At 37.3% G+C, this 26,360-nt stretch overlaps 1 protein-coding gene and 1 long non-coding RNA gene across 3 annotated transcripts in view; one reads left to right on the top strand and one right to left on the bottom strand.

The window, feature by feature from the left end:
- The first annotated feature begins 475 nt into the window (after positions 1 to 475).
- LOC138061567 (uncharacterized) lies at positions 476 to 25,635 on the top strand. Its single transcript, XR_011135404.1, has 3 exons — positions 476 to 730; positions 1,315 to 1,434; positions 21,722 to 25,635. It is a non-coding gene; the product is annotated as an uncharacterized lncRNA (long non-coding RNA).
- The window catches only part of GNAS (GNAS complex locus), a 175,739-nt gene continuing 153,503 nt past the window's right edge, over positions 4,125 to 26,360 (bottom strand). For both annotated transcript variants that reach the window (XM_068913099.1, XM_068913100.1), the window contains exons 6-12: positions 20,941 to 20,995; positions 17,972 to 18,045; positions 17,201 to 17,259; positions 15,135 to 15,255; positions 14,484 to 14,614; positions 13,594 to 13,661; positions 4,125 to 12,735 (exon numbers count right to left, since the gene is read on the bottom strand). In XM_068913099.1, coding sequence (XP_068769200.1) covers positions 12,589 to 12,735; positions 13,594 to 13,661; positions 14,484 to 14,614; positions 15,135 to 15,255; positions 17,201 to 17,259; positions 17,972 to 18,045; positions 20,941 to 20,995 — 655 coding nt within the window. In that variant the 3' untranslated portion in view covers positions 4,125 to 12,588. The remainder of the gene's footprint in view (positions 12,736 to 13,593; positions 13,662 to 14,483; positions 14,615 to 15,134; positions 15,256 to 17,200; positions 17,260 to 17,971; positions 18,046 to 20,940; positions 20,996 to 26,360) is intronic.

Raw genomic sequence — 26,360 nt, 5'->3', positions numbered from 1 at the left:
CACCCCACAAAACCTCCCAAAGCCGTAGCAACGCAGAGAAGAGAAGGAAAGAGGTGCTTCGCTTTTCTGGCCGGGGTTTAGCCACAAGCAGTTTCCCGGCGCTGAGCAAAGCGCGAAGAGAGCATGGAAAAGCAGCACCAAATTAGTAGTGATTATTAACTCTTATGGTAGGATTAAAACCACCTAACATGTAGAAACAAGCAGTCCTTGTGAGGAATAGAGAAGACAGATAACTTGGGTGGGATGGAAGGGACAAGGTGGCCCAGCGCCCGTATGTGCCCAGAACTTTCCAGAGAATAACGTTAAATTACATTTTTTGGCCTTTCTGGTTGTAAACAAAACTTTTTTGTTACTTTTAAGCCTAAGACAAAGCTCTGAAATCTTTGATCTAAAAACAACGGAAAAAAAAAAAAACAACAAACCAGTGGTAGTGCCTATAAATAGCATTACTGGCTTTACAGCTGTTAACGGTTTCATTTCCAGGCAGCAGAGAGGAGATCTGCGACGCGAGAGCCAAGTTCCCTTTTCGTCTGAGGCTCTTAGGGCCTTCTGTAACCGCCCAGTCCGTGGCAGGGTCGGCAGAAGGCACGGTTTGCTCCCCCTCTCCCTGCCGTTAGACCCCGCAGCTCTCACCGCTTAGTGCAGGTTGTCCTAACGTTGGGACCTGGGACCCCCCTCCTCGGGGGCTGCCCGGGGAGTTAATCCCTGAGCTGCTGCGGGATGGACAGGGGTAAGTCCAAAACGGAAAGTGGTGGTACGATCTGACCTTGGGCACGCAGATGGGTATGGCTCAAACTGAGAGCGTTGCGAGAGGAACGCACGGCGTCCCTTTGTTTCTGTTCGGATTGACTCCCGTTCTTAAATTGTATAAGAGCTTAAACGCGAGAAAGAGGAGGATGAGGCTGCGTTCTGGGATTTGGAGGGCAGCCGAGGTCTTTCCTGATTAATTATTTAAAAGGGTTTTATTCTTGTTCAAGTTCTAATTAAAAATAATAGAAATTACATTATTTTCGCAGCAGTCCACCAATTCTTGGGAAGAGCAAAAAAAAAAAAATACCCATTCATAAGTAAATTCTTGTAGGATCTTCAAGAAATGCAACCCTTGTTTAAGTGTGGTCGCTGTACTAGTTAAAGGGTTTATTGCACTTGAAGCTACAGTAGGAAATTTCAGTATTACTGCCACCTGAATTGTGGTGCAGCAGGAGTTGTGCTGTCATGCACTGCCCTACAGTGGTGAAGTGACACTTTCTGAAAAGTTTCTCCAAGAGTGTTTTTTGTGAGACCAGGATAATGTTCCTTTTGCCCTGTAAACAGGATGGAAAAGAGACTTTTTTCAGGAAAAAAGGCATGGATGGAAGTAAGGAGGCACAGCGGACACATTCTCTACCTGTGCTGGAAGATTGCTTGATTGTCTGCAGTCAGGAAGACAGCAAGGTAACATTGCAATGCTTATGGAAACACAATTTTTATGAGGAAGAAACTGGGAGTAAAGTAACAGGGTGAGGCTGGAAGCTAATGGAAATACCCTTGAGAAAAAACTTTGGCTTTTGTCCATTTAGTTAGCAGGTAATTTCCACCTCATAGACGTGAGAAAATAATAGCATATTCGGACAGTGTGATTAACAAGTCAGAACTCCTAAGTTTTCCGGAGTGGTGCAAGGAGGAAATGAAGGATACCTGGCATCTTGAGTGAAATTATCCATGGATCCAACACTAGATATGTTCTCAAAAGACATACGCTGAAGTGAGGTTACCCGTGCTTTAGCAAATGTTAGCTTATCTTGCATACTATGACAAGCATCTCTGCTGAACAGATTAGTCAAGCTGGTTAGAGCAGCACGATGAATCTGTACTATTAAAAAAAAAAGACAAAAAGCAAATACTGAAAGGGAGCATGATTTGCCATACATGCTGAATTTGAATATTTTAGCCAAAGTTATTGATATCTTTGGTTCAGATGTGACTTTCCAGAGCCATAAGGAGTACTTTGTTCACAGGCATAGAAAATACCGGTCCTGAACGTAAATTATCCCAGGCCAAGAAAGAAAAAATATTTTCTGGGGGTTGAGTAAGAAGCATCTGTATCCCCCGCTGTGTTTCATCAGCTCCTTTTTGCTTGTGATTCAGAATGGTGTGCAGTGTTACAAGATGCAGGACAAGTTCTCTGAAGGTGATTTCAGGGTAACTATCATATTACTCTGTCTAACAATGTTCAGAAGATTTTAAATTTCCTTGGAGAAAATCCAATGAAACTGTATGTGAAAACCATAAAACTGAGACCAGTTCTTGCAGAGAATAGTGCTGGTGACTGCTTGGAGCTCTGTTCCCTAATCCCTAAGCATATTCTGTGTATTTCTGTAGGTACTGACAGATGTCAAAGTTAACATCGTATACTTACGTACTCACATATTAGACAAAATGATAGAAAATAACTATCGGAGCACTTTTTCAGTTTCAAAAATAAGTATCTAACGTGTTTTTGTGAACATACATTGAACAAGTAGAAATAGACATACCTGGGTACAGTATAGGTTTTCTAGCCATAGAGTAGCACTAGCAGTGTACAACATTGTACCACATACATAATTACAAACTATTGTACAAGTCTTGGAAATAACAGTGTTAAAAATTCACTGCAATCTAAAAACACATATGCAAAAATAGGAGATTGGCAGAGAAGGGGGACAGGAAGTGCTCGGATTCTTTTCTCAGTGAGATAAACAGATCTGGAGCAGTAATAATAAAATGTTCATCCTAGGAACAGAATTGTGGGAGGTTTCCTCCGTCTAAACAGACAAGGAAATCAAAGAACAAATTGAAATTGTGGACCCTGTTCCCATTCCCAGTTTATGTGTATTTAAAGTAGAAGATAGATTAGTGGAAGTGTTGAGGATGTTGAGGATAGGAGTCATGCTTTCATGGTATAGCTGAGTGAAGACTGTCAAAAATTTCTTGCCAAGTCTAGAAGAAAGAGGGCAGTGAAGAGGGACAGCCAGCTTCTAACTGGTCAAGGCGTTTGAAAAGTTACAAAGACTACGTCCGGTAAATCTTATAACCCACATGCTGCTCTATATTACTCTTGTGCACCCTTATTGTCTATAGGAGGCAGAACTAGCTGTTATGTCAGAGCAGCATTAATGAGTATGTTAATAATGTGCAACCTAGAGCAGAAATCTAACGTCCCTAATTGCTCCCACAGTGCTACATTGGTCTGTCTTATAGATTCTGATCCCATTGTCATCCATGTAATATTTGAGCGTCACATTATTCCAGTGTCACTTTATGAGCTGTGATTAAGATCTACCAAATGTTTTGTTTCATCTCGTTCTCAGAATAGTGTGTGTGATAGAGTGAGGTTTCGGGTTCTAATGGCATTACTGTGAATTTCCACTAAAATCAGGTTAATGGCAGTAGTGTATGTAGAGAAAAAAAATGTCTTTGGCTCTGCAATTACAGCACTGAAGTCTGTGCAATAGAGGTGTGGCTCCAGCACTAAAGAGCTTACAGCCTAATTCGTGCTGTGAATGTGTATGAGAAAACAACAGTTTAGATTCGGTTTAGGAGGAGGGTCAGAAGATGCATCAATCAATCAAGGCTACATCACTGTCATTACACATCATAAAGGCTATTGACAGCTTCTTTTGTGTTAGCATGAACAGTGTACATTGATTATCTACATGCGATCTATAGGCCTAGGAGGAGATCCTCATTCTTTATGGAAGGCTTAAGTAAATATGCCTTCCACAACAGACCTCTTTGTATAGGTAGGAGAGGCTTCTTTCCCGAGATTGAAAGTTCTTGTGCATCTCCTAGGTAGGGTATTTGGATCAGTCAGTCTAGACAATTTCATTGTGTCTAGAGCTTATGTCTCAAAATAGTATGTGTTATCTTCAGTAAAGCACTTTCAGAGCAGGTAGAAATTTCATCCAGTGAAAGATGTTGGGACTGTCATCATTTGTAGGACTGCCAATGATAATCATGCTACAAAACTTACTGCCTAGTTGAGCAGAAAAATTAAACGGTCCCCAGCACCAGCTGCCACTGAGGGACTTAGTACTTTTAGAAAATAACGCTACTAGCGATTGCAGTGTCTTAATCTCAAAACTAAAAGAAGTTCTGTTGCCTTTATATATTTGCATCTCTTTATTTGGATTGCAGTAACAGAAAATTAATTTTCACTGTTTTTTAAATATATAAAGAATGAACAATACTCAAAGCATTTACTTTCAGCTTTCCTACAGAAGAAAACTAGGGACTGCACCAGAGCCAGACATCAGCTGGATGGATGGCCCTTTGCAGAAAAAGTGCAATATCCAAGCTTTTCCCACCCCAGGTCAATGAGCAAGAGGCAAAGTCAAATAAAAAACAACAGTTTCAAAGTATCATTTAAACGGTGATGAAACACTAAGTGTACCAGAAATTGATTTTGCAAACTAAACTTTTACAACTCTGAATGGAAACAATGTTGGTGGTCCTCTTGGGCTTAACTGTTTTCCCCCACATGCATTAGTGTTTTTCAGGGTTTTAGCAAAATGTTCACCACTGCATATAATAAAAGCACTTATAATTTACCTGAATGTCCCTGAAAGATTTTATTATCCAGAAAATGATCACAACAGATTTCTCCCTAAATGCATAATTACTTGATCACATGTTATGTGTAAAATATTCTTGAGTCACAATTTCCAACTAATGACATTTTGATGAGGCAGTGAGCATATTACACATAAAGGTCTGAGCCCAACAAATATTTTATGAAGGCCAGCCTAGATGTCTCTGCAGCATGCTTTGAAGAAGCAGCAGAGGCAACCCGGAAAGGAGATGTGGATGAGGAAGAGCCAAACCTAGAGAAATGTGGAACACTGCCAGTTTTCTTTTTACAGAAATGAAGCTTACCTACGTAGAGGTTGGCAACAACTCTAGAGGAATAAAGAATAAACCAAGTATAAAATGCTCAAGTGTTAATTCCTTTCAACTATTAAAGTTAGCTGCTTGATTTTGGAGCAAATTACTTAACATCTCTGCTTCCAGATTTCCTACCCAAAGAAGTGCTGAATGTAGGAGACACCTGATGAAATCACCAGACCTCATTTGGTTTCTTCCTAGAACAAACGAGAAATCTCAAACAGAAGAGCTGACCTCCTACAAAAATGTTGCTTTAGATCCATGTTTTCAAAACATAGATCTACCTTGGAATTCTCTGTATGCTATTTACCTCTTTGCTGCTTGCCCCCTACAAACTCTTCTAGCATAAATTTGTATGTCATAATTGTTAGCCCTTTACAAATCTGCCGATACATTCAACTAGAGATAAGAAAGTAGGATAATACAGCAGCAGCAAGTCAGGCTAATGAGGTTCGGTTGAAGAGTTCTTCCTTTTTAAGCAGAACCTCAAGATTAAGCACTTTTTAAAAATTATGGGTAACTGTTAATTCTAGATGCTGAACATGCTAACACTTCGCTAGGTAACTGAGAAGTACTCAGAGACAAAACAAGAATGTTTTTAAGAATGAGAAAAAAATAAGATAGTTACCATGTTACAGACAAAATGCCATTCTAAAGTCTCCTTCAAACATCAGCTTAGATGTTGGAACTGTATTTATATACTGTGGATTGTTTAAGCGCATAGCCTTACAATGTGCTTAAGATGAGCCTATAGTGGAAACATTTTCTTGTTTCAAAGCAAGTTCCAGTTGATTTGCATATGGATAACTGGACACATTAAGCTTACACTTCACTTAAATATCCCCGAGTTTCTTCTATAATGTAGGTAGTAGGTGTATTTTTCATTGGTTCCTCAGTTGGGGATGTCCTGGCCTTTTAGATAAATACATTCTCTGACTTTGAAAATTTGTGTAAGGATCCAAATCAGGTCACTTACCTGGGGAATGAAGAACTTCCCCTATAAATATATATTTTTTAACGTCCAAGGTGAAGAATTTAGCAGTCTGTTCATCTGACTTTCCCTAGTTCCTTTGAACTTTCAACTTGGTTGTCTTATAACTTTTTTAACAGCTGCTCTAGTCTCTCTTATCAACCATATAAATTATAAGAGCAGTTTCTGGGCCACAGTAGGCTCCCCAGTTTTAAATCACAAATAGGTTAACAACAGCCATCGATTTGGCAGCACTGGGCTTCCAGACTCTCTTATATAGATGAAACTTTGTAGCCCAGCACAGCTTTGCCCTGTGGGAAACAGAACTCAAGATTAGCACCAAACCTTTCATAAAATGTGTTACTTAGACTTCATTTTGGATATCGTGCCTTCAAGCAAACAGACAAGGGAGGTTAAAAATACTGAGAGATATATATGAATCATCATACACACACTTCAGCAAAGACATTTTGCCTCCTATGGTTGTAGGTTAATAGAAGTTTAAAATACCTTTCAACAATACTTGGAAGTCTTCAATAGGCGTGTATCTGTTTTTGTCACCCTACCCCTCCATATGGTCTTTTTATGGCAGCTTTCTTGATATTGCCAAAACAAAACTGGCAGTTTAGTGAAAATGCACTGGAATGGAAACCCCTTCCAGATATCCTGACATTGACAAGCCTGATGTGGTGATTCATGATCTTTATACAGCAGTTCCTTTCTCCACCTGAACTCCACCTGCATTCTAGCAATTTACTTGCAAGAATGATACAATTCCAAAGTTGTATCAAATACAGGAAAACTACCAACAGAAACACTATATTTCACTATTAATAATTTGTATAAAATTCACAGCCTAAAAACCTTAGTTTGCATAACAGAACAACAAAACCAAGAGAATTCCCAACATTACCACCTCTGTCCTAATAGGCCTGTTCTTCCTCTAAACTTGAATAGTAGTTGTACGTTTCAAACAAAAGTATCAGTCATCTCATTTAATAAAACAACTGGGTAAATTAAAGTGAGGAGAGACATTCACATTTTAATTTTGAATTTGCTTACATTTGTCTACTGGTATCCCCAGCCTTACAAAGCATGTTATATTACATAAAAGAAACCTAAGATTGGTATCTTCTCCCTCAAAGGTCTGTCATTCTCTCTGTATCAGGGGTCATGTTTGAAAGCTTTACTTTTTCCTGTTATTAAAGTTTTTTGAGACAGACTAAACTGGAAAAACTGCAGATTCTATTTTATGTTTTTTTGAAGTTAAAATTATTTTTTACCTATTTGTTCAGTTACCCCTTGATTCATAGGTATCAGTGAGCACTTGTTGTTATTGTTAACCTAGAGAAGTTCCTATTTTATTCCACAGAACGAGACTGAGTTTGCAGGGCCCAGCAGTTACAAAAATGTATCTTATTATTTTTATATGTTTAATGCAGTGAGAGATGATTAGCGCCCTCCTGTCCCTCCCCAGGTGCTTTTCTGAGTAGAATTGTGCTTTAAACTGCACCCATTTTGCTCAGCTCAGTACGTTAAAGGCAGACAGGGTAAAAAGCAGTTTTGACTTTTAATAACATGAACATCTGAATTGAAAACAATCAAGCCAGTACTCAATGGCTGAAATTTTAGTAATCTGTGCAATGCGGTAAGGTACTTCTAAAGCAGTTTGCCTACCTAGTTAACTGAAACACACCACTCACAATATTTGAGCTAACTGGTCATCACTAGGTTCAGTCTGTTAAACTGTAATGTCTGTCCTGTCAGTCAGTCACCGGTGGGCTGATTTTTCAAGGTAATGGCTTTCAACAGCAGAGGTTCAGTAATCTCCTTTGTAGCTTATTTCATTTACAAAGACACTTAAAGTTTGTTACAGTAGAGAAAGACTTTTCCCTAGTGGATGAATTTTCAGAAATATCAAGCTGAGGAACAGTTTTGTTCTAGGAGTGCAAACAGAAATCTGCTTGTAAATATTTTTTCTGTGATACAAACTCAACATGTATTTTAGGGATAAGGATCTGTCTCTGTGCTAAATTTCCACTGCTAATGTTTTATGGCCCTGAGCCTATTTCTTCAGTTAGTAGGAATTTTTATCATCAACTTCAATGGAAGAGTTGTTACGAGTGCCAGGATTTTTAGAAACACACATATTATATTAGATAAGGGTTGGGGAAAGAAGAGAACTTACTTTCCTCCGGAATAAGTGACATCCTTTTATATTTTAGAATTACTTTTTCAATCATAGGCATTTGTATAGCACCAATCACCAACAGTATTATCACTAAGGCACTGGACTGGTACTCAGATGACATGGGTTCTGTCTCTGTATCAGTGGTCAACTTTCTGTGTAATCATATGTACATCTTTCATTTTTCTTGGTACGTCATTTTCCGCATTTGAAAATAGGATATAGTACAAAACAGCCTACATCACTTACAGGAATATTGCGCCATTACTAATTATAAGGTGCTCAGATTCTAAAGTGATGAATGCTAGGATTTCTGTGCATAGATTTACTGGTAAAATAAAGTTATGCTGCAGGTGTCAATTATGTGCAACATACTGGAGCAGAATTAGCTCCAGTTCCTCAAACTAATTCCCCATCACATACCCGGGGTTAAATCTTATCCTCAATGCCAATGATTCAGAAGAGATTTTAGATAAATGACGGTAAGCCTGTGGGCTCCTACTTATGACACCTGATCCAGCATGCCTTCATATGCTTTACATCAAAGCCTACTCCTAACAACTTACTTATATAGACCTCCAAGTTGCAGCTTCTCTTTTAAGAGAGCAGTTTTCATGCGTTCAGAAGCAGCTGAACCTTTTTCAGTCTGTAGTTAATTTACCTCCCCACACTTTTATATAAAAAAAAAAAACCTTCAGGAGATATGCATTACACTGGCTGCTGAGTCAGATTAGGGATATGTGCACTGATGTACAGATTGCTAAAAGTCCTTGGGTTGAAATAAGTTACTGCAAATGCACAGTAGCTGATTTTGAAACCACAACATCTCTACAATTTATTATTATTTTTACAAAATACCCAAAGTGATCAGACCATATTGTAGGTTACTGGCTTGCCAAAGGTTATGTTTTTAAATCAAAACCATTTCTGAGTTACAGAAGTGCCAAAAACAATCTTGAACCAGTATTTTTCTTTAAACCAACCCCCATCCAACAAAACAGTTGTATAACTTAAACCAGAAACAAGAGTTTGTGTTGGAAAGTGTTTAAAAACCAACCCACCAAATCATGCTTGAGCACAAGCCTTGTATGGCAAAGATTTAGCTTAGGGTAATTTAGTGCCAAGATATAGGCCCTCTATGGGTTTATAATGGAAATACTGACACAACCTCAACTATAGTGATGCAAATGTGCCCTAAAACACTGTATTTGTTTTTATTAATAAAAGTGGTAGTGTTTACATTTGCAAGTATCTTACACTTCAGCATCATGATGAATACTGAATAGAATGAGTAAAGTTTTGGCTGTAAGGTCAGAAGTTTCCAAACAGATGAATGAGACAGAAGTGAAAGTCCTCAATCATGAAAACAAGAAGTTCAAATAAATAAATAAAACAAAACTAGGAAAATATGGGTAAGCATTAGGTTGGAATGGTTCAATTAACTGCAAATTATGGCCACTAAATTAGAGACAGAAGAAAACACAGTTACTTATTAAATAGCAAGCATTAAAGCTTTATGTTTTTGTATTTAAAAAAAAGAAAGCTGTTAAAAATAAGACTTGCATTTACCAGGCCACCAAACTGCATGGACTAATAAAGAGACTAACAAAGGCAATACTGAGACATTAAGACACACACACACACACACACACACACACACACACACACACGCTCCGTACTTGTGCAACTCAACCATAGTCAATACATTGCCTTTCTCCTCACTTAAAAAAAAGAAAAGCATCCCCCAAACATTTATGTTCATATAAAGCTTTATAGAAAGGTTTCCTAAAATGTTATTGTCTTATTTAACTCATTGTTATTATGTATCCTTCTCATTATCCCAGGAAGAAGCTGAACTTGTTATTTTATTCATTATTTTTAATGGAGGTGCTTTGTTTCTCTCAGATGAGAGATTACATTCCTTTCACCACTACAGGTTTTCCCCATTTATAATTTTGGTGTTCACACCAACTCCCCCCTAGGCTTAAAAAGATAAGGGTTGGCACTAAATTAAAGATTTTGGCTCCTGTAACTAAAATTAAGGCTCACAATACATTTCATTTCCACTATTTGTGTCCCAATTTTACCTATTGAAAACACCAGCCCTTAACCTACAGGCACTGGATACATTCTTAAATCGTAGAGGGCTATTTTGGGTCATGTTCTCCTACCGTTCTATGAGGTTCAGAGGGCAACTTTCCAAACCTGTGAACAGGAAAGATAGTTTGTTTTTTAAAACTGAGCAGCAACCGCAGCTATAATTTTTAGACGATTTAATGTCTTCTGAAAAAGCACTAGTACTTTTGAATCAAGAGAGATTGGGACATTAACTCCATCAAGTCCTTACTCTTTACATATGTGAAAATGGACTACTAGGTGATTAATTTTAATTTAAAAGTTTAGCCACAAAAGCAATGAAAACTTCACAATTCTGAACAGTTGCAGTTCTTAATATTAAAAAGGCATCTGATACCTGAAGCAAATCTAGCTGCACAGACATTACTGACCGCACCCTAATTTTAATTTAAACTGGACCTCTTCCCAAAAAAGAAACTTAACACGGTATCTTGGGTGGAGGGAAGCTAGCGTGAAAGGAAAAGAGGCAAGTATTTTGGGTTTTTTTTTTTTTTTTGTTTTCCTTTTAAAGTCACTGCATTAAGATCCAGATCAGTTTAGGGGTGTAAATGGAGGGGGAAACAAGTGTTTGAGTAATATAGGCTAACACTGTTCTAGATGTGTTATTACAGCTGTAATTTCTGACTCTGTACAAATTGTACATGTAGGTTTAGACACATGAAAAAGTAACACACTCACAGAGACATAAAACACCTAGGTATAAAATATAAAGCAGTGTAGTAGTTACTAAAATTACATGCTCTCTTATTGCTACAGTGATTTTTGCTCTTTTTCTTTTTACTGTACCACATGTTGTTCTAAGCATATAATTTGCATAAATTATTCAAGTTTAAGAAAAATCCACACATCTTCACTTTAAGCTACTTATATAGTTAATATAAAACAAAAAGGTTCTAAAGTATCTCTTTATTAAAAGAGAAATAAAAATGTCATTTGAAACTGGAATTCAGTGGCCAAATCCAAGGGCAGTGCACACCTTGTCATTCTGGTAGTATTATGCCCACGCGTATATAAGTGGAGGTTGGTGGGGTATTTGGCCCAGTCTAGAGATGGTCACCAGACCTGCATGACGCCCTACGTGTCTGTTATTGTTCTGTTTGTCTTTAGCAAAAAGGACTATGAATGACCAAAGACTAACATTTATAATTTGTAGCAAAATTTGGTTTATGTAGAAACAAGCCATGTTTTGCATTTGGATAGAGATTTAAATGAATTAAAGCTAAAAATTAAAAAGCATGATGCTGCAACATCTGGTCACTTGTTGAAGACCTCACTTTTAAAGTGGTTAAGTTTGCACAATTTGTACTTTTTTTTCTTTTTTTTCTTTTTTTTTTTTTTTTTACTAAACAGTATTTTTCCTTCTTTTATAAACCAGAAAAACTAAACTACAGATAAATTTTCCCTACCTTGAGCTAGTGCTGCCGATAGGGTTGACAAAGCTGTACAGCGCAATCAAACATACTTACATCTTAGCTCATTGTACAGGTACAGCCATAATCAAGGCACAAAGATCTTCTACAAGTTATTTTTTTCAATAAAGTTGTACAAAATAATACATTTTACAGTCTGTACAAGAATAATAATCCAGCAGTAAAATAAAAAATGAGGGGAGGGAAGAAGAAAAAGAAGGGAAAGACTGTGAGGACTACAGTCCAGATAATGATTTTTATAGCAGACGGGATCATCAGTGGACAAACTGAAAACAGTGTGTGGTTAACTCTTTCTGCAATCACAGGCTATACGCAGTTCAATTCATAAATGTCCATGGTTGTCTTAAGACCACCAAGACTGGATTTAAAAATACCCTTCTGAAAGGTAGCAGTTGGTTTTTGCACTGTCTAGGTCTGTTGCAGAATTGTCAGTATTTCCGTTCAAAGCCACATTACAGTCAGAGAACCAAAACTCAAGTGTCTGTCTTCAAACTTGGTCTGTGACTTGGCACCTTCTTTTGTCTGATGCAGTGAATGATAACAAAGTGGAGATCACGAGTTATATGATTATGCCCACAACAGTGCTAAATTACCTAAAGTTTTCTCTCCCCAATTTTTTTTGTATGTTTTAAATTTTTATCCCCAATTCTTTCAGGTGCTCCACATTCAGGGCTTTTAATTAATTAGTTTTTATTTCTTTTTTTCTTTTTTTTGTTAATAACAGTGTTAGGGAATCCTCATGGAAACGGCCTGTAAGTGTTAGGGGCCATCTCAAACTGTCCGAGGGGTACAGAAGCAAGCTTAGAAGTGCTGCTATTGTCCAGCAAGGAGAAAAAGTTGAGGGGTGCAAATCAATGGGAGATTCAAACAGTTCTCTTCCACCCTATGTGGGCAAGGGTGTTTTTTTTTCTTTTTAATAAGGAATAAGGAGTCCAAAACACAGAAAAAAGTGCTCTCCATCACAACAACTCGTATTGGCGAAGGTGCATGCGCTGAATAATGTCCCGACAGTCATTGAAAACCCTCCGGATGTTCTCTGTATCCACTGCACATGTGAAGTGAGGATAGCAATAGTGCCTTCCATCTCCACTTGCTGTGCTGATTCTCTGTTAAAAGTAATAGATACTGTGTTAAAATAAAACTGACTGGGGGAGGGGGGAGGAAACAGTCTCAAACTTCAGATGAACGATGATTAAGATACATATGTGTGAGTTGTCTTTTCAAAGGGGGCAAACAAGTGCCAGAAATGCCCACGACTTCTAACAGTCTCTCACCTAAATCATTAAATGTAAAAAGAACAGAATTAGATGGTGAGGAGGTCACTGAGTACGGGGGAATTTCAGAGCTGAAAGAGAATCATGGAAGTGCTATTATTTACATGCAGGTTTGGGGAATTTAGCCACATAACTGGTAGTCCATTTATCCACACAGAGAGTGGGACTTTGCTTCATTATACAAGCTTTTTAGGCCTGCTTTATACTTACACAATGCCTCCCTCAAAACTGTATTTTGTTCCAATTTAAACCAGTCTCCAATTTGATTGTTACAGTATTACAAATAGTTGTAATAATATTTAAAACGACTTATATCTATTATAGCTTCAGCTGACCAGCATTGGGAAAGACAGTATGAACAGAACATTAATATTTTGCAGATGACGTATCTTTTGGTTAATCTTTATCTTTAAAACTGATGTATGGAATAAAATCTGGCCCCATTAAAAACAGCAGGATTTCACCAATTCTTTGGTTAAATAACTCATGTACTTTGTCAGCAGACAAATATATGAAGAACAGGTAACAAACAGCTGCAAAGCTTTTAAACCTAACTTAGTGTTTTATGCAGTGTAGACGTTAAATGTAAGCAACCTAAGACGTGACAGCAGTTTTGATATATTAGAAGGTGCTTAAGGTTATGTTTGAGAAAACTGACATACGAAATACTGAAGGAAAGGGAATACTTACAAGAAACTCGTCTCTAATAAAATACTTGGCCCTTGTAACTCTGGGATCCTCACCAGGCTCTGGTGTTGCTGATTAATAATAAAAGAGTATCTCATTAAAACAGATGTTTCATGGTGATAGCTCCTAAAAATCCTAACTTGTTCTGTTTTCCGCTCACATGTGATAGAAACATACTTTGCAACACTGACTATGAGACACAGCAAAACCATAACATATTACTTAAAACCACAAGGTTTCAGGAAAACAAAATGATATTACAGCGTCCGTAACACCAGACCTTTGGGAGATTAGAAAAATGTCTACAAATATGGCCATCTACAGGGGAGACCAGAGGACATCTTTGTGACTACTGGGCCTCGCACTGTGATTACTTGGGAACAGTACTAGTGAGGTTAAACTATCATGATAAAAGGATATACTTATTATATTTACTGCTGAGCCATTCATTTATAACTGTATGTATTTGCACAGTTCTGTGAGGTAGACACTTCATTACAGACCTCCTGTTTAAAAAAAGGATCACTTTGTTGACTTGTTGCAAGCACCTGTGACATATACCAACAGAGCCGACCTTGAATCTCATGTCTCAAAGATCACTGCTGCATCTCTGCAATAGTATTTGTATGAGCTGTATGTGGTCTACCAGCGCAGTAATAGGAGCTTGGCATGATGAAACTATTAATATATTAAATGTACAAAAGACAGAATCTTCTCATTATTAATACATAATATCTAACATTACAGTTTTGCTGAAAGGCACTTAAAACTATTTCTACTCAAGAGTTTTCAAATCTTAGCTGAAATTACCAAAAACATTACAAACGTGATTAACAAGGAAATGATACATTGCTGATAAAACTTAAAAACAAACAAACAAACAAACACCTTACCATCATCTGGTGTAGTGTAGCGAGCAAATTCTGGAAAGTAGTCTTCAATTTTAGATTTCCCTGCCAAAACTTTCTCTGCTAGCAAATCTTGTTTATTCAGGAAAAGGATTACTGAAATGGTCCGTAGCCACCTATAGAAAATTGAAGCCAAACACTGTGAGAAGCCATAGCTAGGATTAAGTAGTAAAAAGAAACATAATCCACTACTGGAAACGGCATATTCATATGACACACGATAACAATTTTGACCAGTTCCTTTCGTACTTGAATCCAGCGGCATAAATCAAGGCGTACATGTCCTGAATTCTTTTTGCGCGTTTCTAATTTGAGGAATGAAATTTACCCACTTTCTACTGTTCATCCAAATACATCAAATAGGTGAGCTTACCCACTGCTTTATTTACCACTGTATCACTGCCTTAATTACCTCATCCCAGATATCACAGTTACCAATATGTAACTCTCCAGAATTGTTTCAATCAGATGAATTTATTGTATGCTAATGTAACAGGTAGGCAATTGTGAACAAACACTATTTTTGGCTGTGCCCTGAGAAGCAAACAAAATAGGCTACTCTGTAACAAGGCTTTACTATAATGCAAGAAAGGATTGCTAATTTAGGTAGGAACAATGAAACTTCAATTCACAGACCTGTTGTTCCAGATACTCTTGAAGAGGTTTAGTGCTTCTTGAAGCCGATTGGTCTGATTATCCTCTCTTATGACCATGTTGTAGCTACTGCTGGCCACCACAAATATGATAGCAGTCACATCTAAATTAGGAAATACCCATCAGTTAGTACTAAATTTCAGAAGAAATATCCAAGAATCCTGGAGTTCAACAAAAAGCAGCCAAACTTTCAGCTGCATTATGAGAACAGTCTGGAATGCTATTGCTTACTGCTTTCTAAGTACCAGAAATAGAGAAGTAAAGTGAAGAAACTGCTAAAGATAGAAAAGAGGTAGGCCAGAGAACAGGAGCTGATACAATGAAAGTAGCTATGGAAAGGAAAGGAACAGAAGGCAGAGAGAGAAAATAAGAAAAGAAATAGAAAAAAATTAAGAAGATTTTAGAAGCATAAAGAAGTCTAGGTGTCTATGGTGAGGGTCTCTAGGACAACGGCACTTTTGACCCATGTCAATAGTAATAATAAAAAGAGTAAATCACTGTGAATTCATGTTTAATTGCCCTGTTCCTCCTAGCGTGTGCTATACTTCTCAGAGGCCCCTGTCTTTCCAGGGAGACATTCACAGGATCACAGGCTCCAGGATGCTGTGATTCTGGGTGGCTCTGCTGCTCCAGACCCCTCATACCTACTTCTAAACTCATCTGCCTCAGGCATCAACAGCAGGAAAAATGAGTCAGATCATGAGGTAACAGGAAGAGGAGGGAGCAGAAGTAAAAACCAAACTAATCTGTTATTAGTAGGGTAGAAGAAAGGAAGAAAGTATTGCATAGTAGTCCCACATGTATCTGAAGTGCTCAGAGGATGCTCTACAGCAGCAACTGTAGCGAAATAAGATACAATTCAAGTCGAGTTCTAGCTTTTCTATAGGATCTCATTATAAATTGTCTACAAAAAGGTAGAATTTTGCATAATTTCAGAAATATTTTGGACCCCTCTCCCCTCCCCCCCCCAAAAAAGAAAAAAAAATACTCATTATCTCTAGCTTTATGAAAACTGGTGTGGAGAAAGATTTCATGCCCCACCTAGCAGAGTTACAGAGTAAAATATACAGCTCTAGGGAAGGTACACGCAACTTTTCAGGATACAAACAAAACTACCTAGTTTAAATCACCTGGGGAGTTAAGAATATAATCATCTAACTAAACTAAACTTTGACTAGAACATCAGTGTTAACATTCCGTATCTTACAAAACGCATTCCAACCTTTCAGTCTTACCCACGTTTAGTTTGGTGCTCTGTTAGCATTCTAAGGAAACTAGCTTCCATACAGATATTTAGTGTATTTGTATGTTTATATGTTTTCAGGAAGGACCTTCCCCTTAATGCTGTTTCTCAAGAAATGATATAAATATGCATGACTCTCTAAAAAGGTGCAGATTTATAAATTTCAGTGTAAAATCTTACGACAAGAGCATTTTGGGGTTATACTATACGATGCTGTAGCGTATTATATACTATATACCAAGCTTTATCTAAAAAGACAAATGTTTCCTACCATCTCGCAGGAATTAGATTAATAGGTTGGCGCTGATTTGGAAAGAAGTACCCATGAGACAGCAACGTGGCTGCAATTACACACAATAATATGACATTCTGATTTTACACTTATACTAGTTATACTGTAATTATATATATTACATATGCACAAATACATGTAAATACATGTATATCTTCATCTGGAAGAGAAAACCTAACTTGGAAATTAACACTCATATAGTTGGCAAATAAGGCACAAACACACACACAAACAAAAAAATCTAATTAAATGAAGGAAGGGAAGTGTAAGCAGATGGACAAACTATGTTAAATTATCAAACCTGATTTCCTTTCCACCTACAATCTCCTTAAGGATATTCTATGCAGTTACAGAAGTTTACGTGACAAGAAAGATTCCAGCCAGGATGACTGCTCAGAGAATCCCTCAAGCTACATGGAAAAAGAACTCACTCTTACATGGTGAGAGAATGAAGAATGGGAATTAAAATTTTGCAGAGAACTATGCAGAAACAAACATAAATCCTAATCTTACCATTAAAACACTGGATCCATTTTCGGCGTTCATCTCGTTGCCCTCCAACATCAAACATACTAAGAAAAAAAACCCACAAATCTGAGTCAGAGTGCATTTTATGCCCTTTTCTTTTTGCAAACGCAAACAGAACATGTCAGAAGTTTTAGGACTTCTTTGTCCTAGAAGCTAGAAAAAATAGAAGAGTAAGAAATTCTGGTGTACGTATGCTATAGAGTCATTTCTGCCTTTACAATCTTGGAAGACATTGAAAAGGTCCTGCAACAAGTCATTTACTGAAAAAGATACCACAGAACTAAAGTCAATAAGATCAGACTAAAATTCAGCAATGTTTAGTCAGGTCAAACAGTCTTTCTAAAATGGGACACTAGAGAGAGCATGCATCTGTTCCTCTGATATGTAAAAAGGTTTTGGTCAAATATTTCACTATACAAAATAGTAATGAATCAAATACTCACAAAATGCATTAGCAAAACCAGATTAAAAATAATTTGTTTTTTTGCCATTCAAATGAAAACTATAAGAAATGTAGGTCAATTTGCATTTTTTTAGAGCAAACCTACTAAATTGAAAACTCAGAAAATACTTATGTTCTACTAAACTTCAATTTAAGAAATACTAAAGTAGTTTCAAGGATTATAGGGTAGTCCTTCCTCCAGCTTGCTGAATTTATTTTGCCCAGGCATTTTTCTGCATTATATATTCATACATACAGACATATGTATACATATATGTGTATGTGTATATATGTAGGAAAACGAGGATACTTACTGAAAATTTACTTTGTCCACCTGAAACTTGGTTTCAAAAATTCCTGATGTCAAAACTCTGCATCTGAGAAGATCCTAGAGCATAAAGGAAAAGTCATTGGATGCAATACAGGTACTATGGGAATTCTTCATATATCCAGCAACAGAAAGAAAAACCTTTTACCCAGTGCTGACAGAGTACGCTGTACTGCAGAAACAGGGAGTACCGCATTATGAAGCTGCATTTAAGGCTCTGATCCTGAAAATGTGTGCATAAATATAAGTGTGCTCCACTTAAAAGCACAATCATTTTTATAAGCAGGTTGTTGAGAGCCAAGACTGAAAGAGAAGGGACCATCTGAAGGCCACTTATGCAGAAGTTCAGAATGGCTCAGGATGACCACAGGAGATTAGACAATGCGACCACAGATTTCACTGGGACTACAGTGCACCACTGGATCTTTAAACACCAGCCAATTCCCAACCCCAGAAGACAGATTTCTCCTCCAGCTGTTCAGTGCTTGGCTATTAAAAGTAGTAGCTGGATCTCAGAATTTTCCTTTTTTTCCTTGAAAGAGCTGGGAGCTCAGTCATTTAAATCTTGCAAGAAATGGGTTAAGTTTCAAAGGTTAAGTTTGAAATTTCCTGTAGAAGGAAAAATTATCATCAGAGCTTCAGAACTGCACACAACTGAAATAGTTACAAATTTGTTACAAAATCCTATCAAAATCCAACTGCTGTGGCTTTTATTTACTGTGTGCTATACAGCAGTGACAGCCATATTGAATGCCTACCTTGTAATTAATATAAAAGAACCTAATTTGTGCAGGCTTCCCATTCCAAGTATAACTTACTACAAAATACCTCTTTGAAATCAACTAAAGATTTTATAATTTAGGACTTAAAGTTTTGGTGTTGCTCACAATGGATATAAACAGCAGCTAAATTGTAGTATTTGCAGCACAGAGACAAGACCATGTAAGTGGAGTAGGCTGTAAAAAAATTTATATGCACAATAAAAGCTCTGTTCTTACTACATAGTACCAAACTGGTTAGTCAAAGTCAAAACCGCACAAAATCCAAAGGTTATACAACGCTGTTAAATCATTAAACAAAATGGCTACATTTTAACATCACTTTTCTGATAGTAAATTATTGTCGTCTGGCTATTTTAATCCTCTTATATTGAAATACAGATAAAACATTGTTCTAACTTGATCAGCTTGTCTGATATAGTTTTAAAATTCAAATGCCCCAATAAGCAGAACTAAATTTGGAAAACTGGATTCTCTGGAGCTCTGCATCTCTAGAAATCAATGCAAGTACAACGATAAAGAAAAGCGCTCACCTACCTCAAGAAAAAAAAAAATTGAAGGGAAACAATTCAATTATTACTCTCATTGTTTCTTAGGACAAACATAAAACATCCCGGAGGATGACACACATGGGCCTCAGTTTTGCAATATGCCTGTGTGGCGCCTGAACACAGTCAATGGTCCTAAACCTGCTCATAAGTAATTACAAGTTAAACTCTTGACAGCCCTAGCCTCTAATATAAAACTGAGACACTTTACAGTATCACATTTGCAGCTTAATTCCTCCCAGTTTCTAATGCAATAACCTATATTTATATCTTTTTGCTTCTTGAAAATAGAATGATTTCAGTGATAAGAAAAAGTTTCATTTATAAGAAAATCAGGTATTAGAAGGATGAATGTTTAATTTAGTCTCAAATGACTTCACCAAAAGGATATAAACTGTTCTCAATAATATTGCCAGTGAAAACTTTTGGGAAGTTAATTTTTTTTTGGTTATTTATTCTACAGAAGAATGCCACATGCATTGTTTATGGCAGAAAGTTATGAATGCATGCGTGATTTTAGATTAGCAATTTGGATTTAAAGAAAATCTTCAGATTACCTGTAACAAAATGAAGACTACAATTCCTACTACTATTCTGATAAAAAAAAAAAAAATCTGACAAGGTCATCTTTAAAATATCCCTCTTTTGCTAAACCTTGCAGAGTCACTTAACTGTCAGATGAAATTTGCAAAGCTCCACAAGGGCAAGAATATGCCCAATGCTTTGCTTTCTGCAAATGAGGGTTAGATAACATGAAGGAAGAATTAACATTCAGATCACTATCACCAGCGTTCAGAAAAAGCCTATTTTTATGTATGTTATTTAGTAACTTGAGAAGCTCTTCTCCCCTGAAGGTAAACAGAATCTTGCAAACTGGGCTTGCCCTTTTCACTGTAGATCGAAGATGGACATTTCTACTCCTTGAGCCGTAACTCGAGTCTGCAATCCACCCACAAGGCCAGATCTGTGTGTTTTGAACACATAGTATTTAGTTACAACCGTGAATACACTGATCCTGACCGGAAAATGAGTGTCATTTGTAAAGAAAGCTTAAGTTAATCTTAATGACAATTGCCTTTAATTGCAAGATTCACCATTCTTGAGAAGAACCTCTCCTGCAGAAAAAGATGTGTTGACAGACTTGGACCTGGTAAAGTTTACTGCTATTTATTTTGGTAGTCCTTTCATCTATCAGAAAGCATACATGAAAAGGGATGTACAGGTATTTTTAATTGTGAATAATGTATCTTGCTGCCTTTGTAGAAATCTGGCTTACAGTGGGAGCCGTGGGGCTCAGAAAATACCAACCAACTTTGCATCAAAGGAAATTAATGATAGTTAGTTAGTGAGCAGGGCAAAACTTTAGAAATTACTCACTCAAATTAGTATTTTGATATTTTTTGTTGCAGAAATATGACTTAAGTCTTAAATCTGGACAGATTTTTATTTCACAGTACATTGTTACTTGGGTTGAGATCATGCTTATACAAGTAAAAGTTAATTTTTACTGGACTACTAAATATGTACAGTACATGATAATACCTAGACTAGAGCCACAAATGGCAATTGGAAAATTAAGACAAAGGGCGCAGGTAAGTTGTGTAATTCCTTAATGAAACTTTACTTACCTGGTCAGACGGTGTATACTCATTTTGTTTGACTATGTCAATCTTGTCTAGGAAACTGGGGAGAGGAAAGAAAAAAGCAACTTTTTCATTTTCAAATTAGACAATCTATCTAAAGTTTTATTAACTGACTAGTTTAGTTCAGTAACTGACAAGTTCCCAGACAGCGGTTGGGAAATTGTAATACATTCAGCCTCACAAAATGCTAACTAAATATACTTAAGTTATTTAACATACGTGCTCTAGTATTTAAAACATGCATTCCTGGCATTTCCTAGCACCATCCAGCAGAGGGCCAAATTCACAGTTTTATTTATCAAGCCTGCTAATCTCATTACAACACCCCCCAGCCCGTTAAGAGACATACAAGGAGTTGAACTTGGATAATAGTTTCATATAAATTGCAGAACATAATCTGCTACTGCTTCCAGCAAAACAATGACTCAAATAAATTGCCTACGTGTAATTTTCCTGAAAGAAATATGAACTTTTTTTTTTTAAATTTATCATCTTCGCTACAGTTCTTTTAATAGATGAGACCCCTGCATCGATTTCACCGTCGGTTTAGTTAAGTGAGAAGGAGCACTGATTTATCTGGCAGCTGTCGATGCCGGTTTTTCCGTTCACTTTCTGGAGGAGTAGCAGTAGTGGATTAAATATAGGTTAAAAAAGATTTATTTTACTCAAATTGATTAGCATAGCCAAGGACAGTATCTTGGGATCTTTAAAAAGCTTTTAGTAATTAATTGTAACCTTCCGATTATCTTTAATTTTTAACTTGTAGAACAAAAAACCCACGGAACCTACGTGCTAACTCTGCTCTCTTATGGCGCTGCAATGAAATTCAAAGACACGGCGAAACAACAGTTCCAGAATCCAGATTTTATGCGATGAGCCCCCCAGTCGTATTGTTCGCTACCGAGCACGCAGCAGGGTTACGCAGCACTCAGACACCTTCCATTTCAGTGTTATTAGGAGACCTGGCAACGCTTCTGCAGTCAGCTTTACTGGTAACATTAATGATTAATCGCAGTCCTAACACCAATATACTTTAAGTTTCCTTTTAAATTCCTTTGCCTGAATTCTCTTCTTCATAAAGCCCAAATCACAAAGAAAAGATGAATTTTCCCTTCCCATCCCCATGCACGGATAGGTTTGCTCCTGAAAGTGCGTTAACTACGGACTTCGGCAACAGTTCAGGGGGCTGAGGGGGAAAGGTAGCCACGGCCCAGAGTCACAACTCAAAGGCCCAGATCCCACTGAAATCAAGAGGCCTTGGCCCTCCGTTTCGGCTCCTGCCTCCCAACAGACTTTCTAAAACCTCTAGCGAAGAGCAGGCGAAGAAGGAAAAATAATGGTATATTTTTACAGTGGCTTCAGAGTAAAGTAGTTTTCATTAGGAAGCAGATGATCATCTTGTTTCACAGACAAACAAAAAGTATTTTTTTCAGTCTCAGACTTGCAGAATTTCTAATTCATTAACATCTCAATAAACGCGCTATTATAAACATGCAACAAAGCCTCAAGATCAATTTCCGTCACGAAAGGTGACCCGGAGGCAGATATACAAAGACAAATTGATGGCAGAGTTTGTTCTGCAGTTAGCATACTGGATTGTTGTCATCATCTCTTCCAGGCTGGTAAGTAATACATCATTTCTTTAAATTCCGAAGGAAAAAAAGTAAAGCTTTCTGTTCAGTACACAGAGGATATTAAATGTGTATGATAACCATGAATTGCAACTAGTACATTTTTTTCCACACTGTTATAAAAGTATTCTCTCTTAAAACCACAGTTTCAGAATCATGTGGCGATAACATACGTTTCACAAGTTGGAGGATGCTTGAAAAATGTTCAGAACATAACCTGTTCATAAAGATCTAAAGGTGATTACTACAATGTCCCAGCCTTTCTGTACTGCATTTATCTAAGCACAACATTTTATGCAAGGCTCCGTAAGAGGTGGATTTTTGGTCCTGTTTTTTGTTGTGTTTTTAAATACTTCTGCTAATCAGCTTAATGGATTTTGGAAACTGACAATTAGAAAATAACAACAAGATATTGCTAAAACCTGGAACTGAAAGTACAAACCTCTTACTGTTGTTTATGCAGACTATTTTTAGGCCCATGATTTCCTTGAAAAACATCAGCCACATAGGAGAAGCAGTACTGTACTTGAGATGAATTCCAACAGCAACATTCATGCCAGGTAAAACAAGTTCCAATGGAATAAACATTTCTTCTCCCCCCCAAAACAAGTCCCAACATTCAGTAACATCTTATACTCGTAACAATACTAGTTCAGGAAGACAGTCTCTCACTGTCTGAGAGATACCAAAAAACCTTCCAGTCGCATTTTAGGGAAAAGGGAGCAAAGGGAGCAAAGCAAAATGTTGAAGGAAGATTTCCTCCTGTGCATAACCCTCTTCAAAAAATCTGCTCTGGCAACTTTAGAAAGGCCTAGAGACATATTAAAAAGCAGTATTACTTTTTGCACAAACGTACAGAAAGGAGTTCATTCTTTCAGTTGATCAACTGCAAAATTACATGGGCTGTTTGAAAGGAGAAAGAATAGTAGAAACGCCGTCTAGATTGATGCATCAAAAATAAGGTGCAATAGCGGGAGGAATGAGAGTTCAGAAAAGATCAATACGCTCTCTTCAGAGACTTCTAAGTCATCATCAGTCAAGACTGAAATCTTTTTAAGTATATGATTTTTCAAGTTAATGAAACTAATAATCAAATGAAATGAGAATAAAGGCAAATTGAAAATAAATACAAATACACTAGAATTAATTTTTATTTTTAGGTATGCTCTACCCAAAACAGAAGTTAGGCCATTTAAGTACTACTTTGCCTGCTGAATTCCCTGCTGTTATATATTGTTCTAAGTCTATCGGAAATATGCCTACCTATGTCAACAATGAATTTCACAGGGAGAAAGAAAAGTCACGTTGGTGAAATAATTCAAATAAAACTGTCAAACCACAAAACCAAATTTTATATTGAGAACAAGTCTTGCACCAACTTACACGTCAGTTATCTTCTTCTGTAAAATTTTCCCAGAGATTGTACGAGAAAGCTGTTTTGCAGAAAGCAAACCATTCATTCAGCATCACTGCCAGTTCTCACTTAGGGCCAGATTCTGCACTCGACTAAATAGCAGGAGCAGTTATTGCTCTGCAAATAATTGCTCTGCAGAGCAGTTATTGCTCTGCAAAACACTTAGTATAGGCACTAAGTATAAGGCACTTTTGCCTGTGTTATTAAAAAAAAAAAAGGGCACTGCTCGGATGCATATTAAAAAAAAGAAAAGAAGTAAAAGATATTTTAGGTCATTCGTAGTCAGCAAAACTTGAGAAGCAGAATCCCTAGGACAGCAGCAGATGTGTCCCTGGGATATTCAAATGCAAAGCATGAATAAAAAATTAAAATCTGAAATCAAATCATACTTTATTTTCAGGGCCCCTTCCTCAACTTGAGGAAGAAAAAAACACATACGAAATGGTTGAAACAGATCTTTGTGAAGTACCGAGTATCTTTAATTTTTTAGGGGCTGCACTCAGAAGGCAGATCTCATGTGGACGGATACACAAAAGCTCTCTTTTGCTCCTGCCAGGACAAAGTAATTAAGTCATACACATACCCCCCCGTCCTTCCCAAATGTTTAGCAAGCCTGTTATGCCAAATCCATATCCCAATGTTCAGATCAAGACATATGCAAATTACCAATTCTTTCTGGAGTTTTAGAGTTCATTCAGAGAGAACTAAATCCTTATATTAATACAGTCACATTTGGGGGGAGTTTAGTGAATCAGTAGCGATGCTCCAAGACCAAGAACTACAGCCTCCACTCATTTTTTCCCACTGAGAAGATATGCGACAGATGAAACCTCCCCCACCTCAAGAAACAACGTAACTTTACCATTTTTGGAAGAACTGGACAAGACCACCACTACCACCACCAACAGAAAAAGGCTGCATTTCCGTTATTATTTTCCCTGCTAAAGAAATGGGGTAACCTGCCGGTCTTTTTAACTGAAGTCAGTGTTATCTGATGAAATGGTTGACAGGCAGGAAAAATTTTTGCTCTCTCCGAAGAGCAGCTTTTGTTTTGAAGCTGGGATAACACTGGAAAGGTCCTGTCAAACAGACAACACAACTCTACTCGAAGAGTTTTATTTCCACCAGATTTTTCTGCTGTCAAGTCAGAACCTGAATTTGTATGCAAAATGTCTTCTCATATGACACAGTAAGACCTTATCTTTAGTTGATCAGTAAGAGACTGCATATCAAGCAATTAAAATTTTCAGTCCCTATTCTAAATAAAATGTTTATTAAGATTTCCTTCAACAGCAGTGCTGGAAGTCGGTATTGGTGAAGTTTCTTCCCTGTGAAAGCCTCAAGGTATTTTACAGACAGTAAATCAGGCTCACAACTCCTGCCTCCCTTCATTCATGCTGCATTTCCTGTCTCTACCATCACATCCTGAAACACACACCTCACTTTAACCCTCTTTTAAAGGTAGGAAAATCAAGGCACACAAGGAGTAAATTAATTGCCCAATGTCCCTTGAGTCAGTGGAAATGGAATTTTCATTTCCTCTGAGTCATGTGCTTTATCAAGATATTACTAAGAATTAACCACAGCTGTATTTACCCTGATCACCTTTAAAGCGGTCCTCACAATTCAGGTTTCTATGTCTGAAAATAAATTCATTACTTGTTTACTCATCTTCCTAGAGAACAAACTGTGCAAATGTCCAGCAGATTTATTTATTTATTTATTTATTTATGATCAGGGACTACAAAACTGGGCTCAAAGTAGTTTTAAGCTGAAATTTAACTCAGCATTAATACTATTTATAAACAAGAGTGCAATTCTTTTATTTCTCAGAAGAGAACATGCTTTACTTCTGCTTTACTCCCTTTTTAGTCCCTGCCATAATCTTTGAAGTTATTCAGAAACATCTCTCTAAAAGGCAAAACAGTTAACTACTTGATAAGTTGTTTCTTCATCTGCTTTATCTGTGCTGAAGCTACAAAGTCACAGGTACAGCCAGAGATATAACAGTCTCTTTAGAGGGTATTCAAGCTGAGAAGTACATGATGCATGTCTTTGAACCACATTAAAGTTACAAAAAAAAAAAAAAAAAAAAAAAAAAAAAAGAAAGGGTAACACAGAAGAGTCTTCCAAACCCTGCAAAGCCAGGTCTGCTATAGTGGCCAGACCAGGGCTCCCCATGCAGGTCAATACGCTGACAACAAATCCAGGGCACAGGGTTTATTTTCAGTTGCGAGCGTGCACGTACACGTCGCCCGTCCCTCGATTCTGCCCGTTCCTGCTCTCCTGGGGAGCGAGCAGCAGACTGAGGAGAAAGCAAATCCTACTCCTTACACTGGTGATAAAGATTTCTTTTGTAT

The sequence above is a fragment of the Struthio camelus genome, chromosome 18 (assembly GCF_040807025.1).
Source record: "Struthio camelus isolate bStrCam1 chromosome 18, bStrCam1.hap1, whole genome shotgun sequence".
Lineage (NCBI taxonomy): Eukaryota > Metazoa > Chordata > Aves > Struthioniformes > Struthionidae > Struthio > Struthio camelus.
This window is presented reverse-complemented; position numbering and strand designations above follow the sequence as displayed.